Raw genomic sequence first — 5,708 nt, 5'->3', positions numbered from 1 at the left:
CTGTGTCTTGGTTTGGCAGGCACAGAAATAGGGGTTAATAGTAATTTTACAGTAATCTAGATCCAACAGGGCCATCTGTGAGGGTATCCACTAATGTGTCAGTGTTTGGCTTGGTAATATTTAGCTTGGTTTTATTGTGCAATATTCCACGATTCTAATTAAACTGTCCGTGCCTCATGGGTCAGAGGGGGATGGATACAGCCTCACCTCTGTCAACCCCTCGAGGAGATGCTGCAAGCACTCTCTGCAAGGTTTATTGCTGTTTGCATTACTGACCCACTCTCACAACAAGGATGATGCGTTGCCAGCACAGCAGCGTTGCCAGCCATAAATCACAGCGAGCTGTGAACGTGTCGCCCAGAAAACCACCAGGAGCGAATCCTGCCGCTGGGAGAGCATCATAAATGGGGAAGGATCATTTCCTCCTCGCTCCATTCCCCAGTGCGGCGCACGCAGTCTGTGCGTGGGAGCTGGGGCTCTGCTGGCTCCAGGGTGATTGGGCAGGGTCAGACCTCGGGGTGAGTTATAAGTGCTGCCCTCCCAGTGCCGGGATGAGGACGTGGGTTCTTCCTCTGCATCACAACGGGGCTGTGCTGCCTGTGAAGGTCCCAAAGCCGCTGGGCCCCTGATGCTGTGCTCGGTAAGTACATGGGCAATGGGCAGCACCTCCATCACTGCACTCCTGTGGTCTATGGGGCTGGATGCCTGTGGGGAGATGTGTGTCTGAAGCACTGCTCAGAGGTCCACAGCACTCCATGGGACGCTCTGGGCTGGATGGGCTGGGGGAAGCGGGTGGCTGTGATTTCAGGCAGCGCTGGCACCATGGTGCTGATGGGGATGATGCATCCTCCATGGTGCCGCTCACTGGTGTGCTGTGGGCTTTGTGCTGTGGGCTCTGTGCTGTGGGCTTTGTGCTGTGGGCTCTGTGCTGTGGGCTCTGTGCTGTGGGCTTTGTGCTGTGGGCTCTGTGCTGTGGGCTCTGTGCTGTGGGCTCTGTGCTGTGGGCTCTGTGCTGTGGGCTTTGTGCTGTGGGCTCTGTGCTGTGGGCTCTGTGCTGTGGCTTTCTGCTCTTCCACCCTGTGGCCTGGCTCAGCTGCTGGGAATGGCACATTCCTGTCCCTGCTCGGAAAGTCAACAGAAACTTGGCTCTGTGGATGCTGCATTCCCAGAGCCCCTTTGCTGATCCTCCTCCCTTGGCTGAGCTCTCCCTTGGCTGCTTGGGTTGGCAGAGATGCAGTTGTGAAAACAGCAAAGTGTCCTCTTGGGGAAAGAGCAGATCTCTGAGGTTCAGCCTTCCCCAGGCTCCCAAGCCCCTGCTCTTGCCTATGCTGAAAGAACCCTCAAAGCACCAGCACTTTGCTTAAGCTGTAGGCGAAAATCAAAGTCAGAGACAGGCAAGAAACCAGGAGGTGGCTTTGGGGGCTGGAGCAGGAGGGAGAGCACCATGTCCTTCACAAGGAGCCTGCATCCATCCCTGTCTCCTTTCCCAGCAGCCTGGGGAGCACAAACATCTTGGGCAGGTGTTTTACTCCCTGTGGCAGGGGGCTTGGCTCGTCCAGAAGCAAACACTGCCCAGGAGCTGCCTTTAGCCTTTCAGGTATGTCCTGCACTGTCTGGAGGTCAGGGTTTGGCTGCAGTGTGAAAGGTGTATTTGCAGTACCAGGATAGTCAGCTGGGAGGTGTAACATATGTGTGTGTGCCATATGTCGTAAATACACATATAAATATATACAAACATAAATTCCCGTGCATGCTTTATATATATTTTCTATATTTTATGTATTTTATATATTTATATATATTATTTATAGTCACATGTATATATATGTGTATATATATACTCACACAGAGAAAACACAGAGGGAAAAGAAGCAGCTTGGAGTGGGATCCGTATCTGTAACACATAGGAGCATGTAACACTCCAGAGTAGCTGGAGTAGCTCTAACACTCCAGAATAGCTTAGGGAGGAGCAGAGGTAGTAGAACCCATTCCTAAATAGCTTCAAACAGCACAACAGGAGTTGACAGTGTCTGACAAAATGAGATTGCAAGCAGGTTTTCTCACAGGAGGAGCATCCCTTATGGACCCCGATGAGTTCTCACCAGTCTTTTCCCACTGTGCTCCAGCAGTCCCTCCTCCTTATCCACCTCCATCTTCCAGGAAAGCTCTTGAATCTTTGAGTGCTCTGATATGTGCCGGGTGCTGCTGGGAGAGAGGCAGTTAGGGACAAAGAGGCATGCACAGATTTGGGGGTTTCTAACACAGCCTCCAGATCCAGCTGGATTGCAGGAGGCCGCAGGTTGATTCTTGCTGCTCTGGTGCTGTTGGAGCGGCAGAAAGGGACAGCTCTGACCTTTGGAGAGCTCCAAGATGCCCCTTAGGACCAGAGGTACCTATGGACAGTTTCCTTCTGTCAATGTCAACTGTTGTCAGTGCATTAGGAAAGTGTTGGCTGCCCACCCACATCTGTGTCAGCTCCTGAATCATAGACCCACAGAATATTGGGGTTGGAAGGGACCTTAAAGCTCCTCCATTCCCAACCCCTGCCATGGGCAGGGACCCCTTCCACTGGAGCAGCTGCTCCAAGCCCCTGTGTCCAACCTGGCCTTGAGCACTGCCAGGGATGGGGCAGCCACAGCTTCTCTGGGCACCCTGTGCCAGTGCTCAGCACCCTCATGGGGAAGGGGACTGTGATCTGTGTCACTCCAGCAGCTGACACTGACTGTGGCCAGGGCAGTTCCTGACACTGATGTGTAACCTGGTGATGAAGTGGAGGAAATAAATTGACTTCAGGTCTTCCCGGGTTCCCATCAGTTACTTGGTGCTTCTGCCCTGGAGCAGGAAGATTCATCCTTGCTAAGCTGTGGGATTTATTGCTGTGTTGGAGTCTCGAGCAGGCTGAGAGGCTAATGGAGCAAAATTGTATTAGGAGCATCATACATACATCATGGATGATATGTGTGTTTGTTCAGAACTGAACTGTGTTAGAGTCAACCCTCCTGCTCATAACCGAGGCACTCCCTGGCTGCTTGTGGTCACTAAGAAGGTGCATTAAATCTGAAACCACATGTATTTCTCTTCCTTAATCAGCTCTGGTTTTGCACATTCACTGTTTCCCCATCTGCCCAGCCAGTCATTCTGTTACAGAAGGCAGAGAGGGCGCTTGGGAACCCCATCAACCACTCCAGCAGCTCAGCTAGGGTGCACTGTCATGTGTAATGTAGGAGCCTGGATTGTGTGGAGATGGTTGAATCCTCCAAGAGGACTGAAACCTCATTGATTCCTCGGCTAATCCAGGTTGGAGACACTTCAGAAGATCTCTAGCCCAGAGCTCTGCTCAAGGCAGGGCCAACTCTGAGGCCAGACAAGGCTGCTCATGACATCCAGTGGGGTCTTGAACACTTCTAAGCATGGAGATGCTCATCCTCCCTGTGCAACCTGTTCCAGTGCTTGACCATCCTCTTGGGAGACATTTCTCAACATATTGTGTCAATCTGTTCCTGTTGTCTCTGCCCTGCTGTGAACAGCCTGGCACAGCCCCTGAAGCTGCACAAAGGCTGCTCTTGAGTCCCTGCTAAGACTTCTCCTGGCTGAACAAGCCTCTTTCCTTGGTCTCTTATCCAGGGGCATTGCTCCAAACCTTACCCATCCCAGTGGCTTTCTGCTGGCCTCTTGATCTCTTACCCTAGGGCATTGCTCCAACTCCCATCCATCCCAGTGGAGCTCACCAGAGCAGACATCTGCCAGGTTTCTGTAAAGGCCTCACTCACCTCATACTGTTGATTCCTGTGTTGATCCCACCAGATCCCTTGTGCCCTTTTCCCTCCTATTCAGACCCAAAGACTTTCCATGGATACCTCCACATTGCTTCTGAGCCTGCAGCTTCTTGTGCTTTGACCTGTCATTAATGAAGTCACAGGCACCTCACAAGTGGGGTTTTGCTCCTTCATTCCCCTTCACCCAACAGCGAGGTGGATTCTGAGATGAGCATTTGCTCACTCAGTAGATCATCTCAACCTGTGCAGTCTGGGGACATCTGTAAACCAGAAACACTCCCCAGGAATCTTTTCACTTTTATGTATTCACTATAATGTATTTTTTCCTTTTAAAGAAATAATGCCCAATTCTTTCTCTCCATTTTATAGTTTAATGGTTAAACAAGAGTGTAGTCAGATGTGGCACTATGGTAGATGTACCAGTGTCCTAACCAGCATGGGTGACCTGCATAGCTTGGTGGGGAGGTGGAGGGATGTGGCACTTGTCATTACCCACTTCTGTACCCAGAGAGTCCAACTACATGGAGTTTCTGTTGTTGGTTTGTTTTAGGTATAGGTCATGTGAGAGCTGAGCTGGGATGGAGCATGGCTTACACACCATGGGGGAAGTCAATGCCTCATTCTATCAGCCCTCGGCTTTCTTCATGATGGGCATCCCCGGCCTGGAAGCCTTTCACCACTGGATCTCCATCCCTTTCTGCGCACTGTACCTTATTGCTCTATTGGGAAACTGCATGATCCTATTCATCATAAAGAAGACCCAAAGTCTTCACGAACCCATGTACTACTTCCTCTCCATGCTGGCAGTCACTGACCTAGGCTTGGCTTTCTGTACCCTGCCCACCACCCTTGGCATTTTTTGGTTCAATGTGAGAAGGATTGGGTTTGATGCTTGCCTCACTCAGACCTACTTCATCCACACACTGTCCTTCATTGAATCCTCTGTGCTCCTCGCAATGGCATTTGACCGCTTCATTGCCATCTCCCATCCTTTGCGACATCCATCCATACTGACCAAGACGACTGTCATGAAAATAGGTCTGGCAATCATGGTGAGAGGTATGGTCTCCCTTCTTCCCATCCCCTTCTTGCTCAAGAGACTGACCTACTGTGGGAAGACTGAGCTTTCTCACTCATTCTGTTTCCACTCTGATATCATGAACCTCGCCTGTGCAGATATAAAAGTCAATGTCTTCTATGGTATGATCATCCTCTTATCAACGGTGGGGATGGACTTCATCTTCATTGTGCTGTCCTACATCCTGATCATTAAAACTGTGGTCAGCCTTGCAGCCAAGGAGGAGTGTCTCAAGGCTCTGAATACATGTGTCTCCCACATCTGTGCTGTTCTAGTGTTCTTCATCCCAATGATCGCACTGTCCATGATCCATCGCTTTGGAAAGAACATTCCTCCTCTGGTTAACACTTTGGTGGCCTACACCTACCTTATCATTCCTCCTGCTCTCAACCCCATTATCTATAGCATAAAATCCAGCCACATCCGTGAGGCTTTGTTCAGGGCACTGTGGAAGAAGAGTGAATCTGACTGGTAGCTCCTGCACCAGCTCTGCCAGAAAGCACTAGTGGACTGGTTCCTTGGCCAGAAGCAGTGGACTGGTTTCTTGGTGCTCCATTCACACAGGTCACTCCAGGTGTAAGAACTGCAGACCCACTCCGATGCTGTCCCTCCCTAGAGCTGTGATCTTCCATGCTTTGTCCCAGCACGATGTCCCTTCCAGCAGCCTGAAAACTCCTGAAGAACAGACCCCAGTGATGTAGACAGAGGGAAGCCCCCATCAGAGGGAGGCAGTTAAAGTAAAATGGGCTGCATGGTTTTCTTGTTGCGAGTCAGAGAATCACAGAATCAACTTGGCTGGAAAGGACCTGTAAGATCAAGTCCAGTCAATGGACCTTTCAGATCAGTAAGTCATC

The 5,708-nt window shown here is 50.7% G+C and overlaps 1 protein-coding gene across 1 annotated transcript; it reads left to right on the top strand.

The window, feature by feature from the left end:
- The first annotated feature begins 4,354 nt into the window (after nt 1–4,354).
- Nucleotides 4,355–5,329, top strand: LOC101874553 (olfactory receptor 51G2-like). Its single transcript, XM_034074532.1, has one exon. The coding sequence runs from the start codon at nt 4,355–4,357 to the stop codon at nt 5,327–5,329; it is 975 nt and encodes a 324-aa protein (XP_033930423.1).
- The last annotated feature ends 379 nt before the right edge of the window (nt 5,330–5,708 follow it).

The sequence above is a fragment of the Melopsittacus undulatus genome, chromosome 2 (genome assembly GCF_012275295.1).
Source record: "Melopsittacus undulatus isolate bMelUnd1 chromosome 2, bMelUnd1.mat.Z, whole genome shotgun sequence".
Classification (NCBI taxonomy): Eukaryota; Metazoa; Chordata; class Aves; order Psittaciformes; family Psittaculidae; genus Melopsittacus; species Melopsittacus undulatus.
The sequence above is the reverse complement of the archived record's forward strand: the minus strand, read 5'-3'. Positions and strand labels throughout refer to the sequence as shown.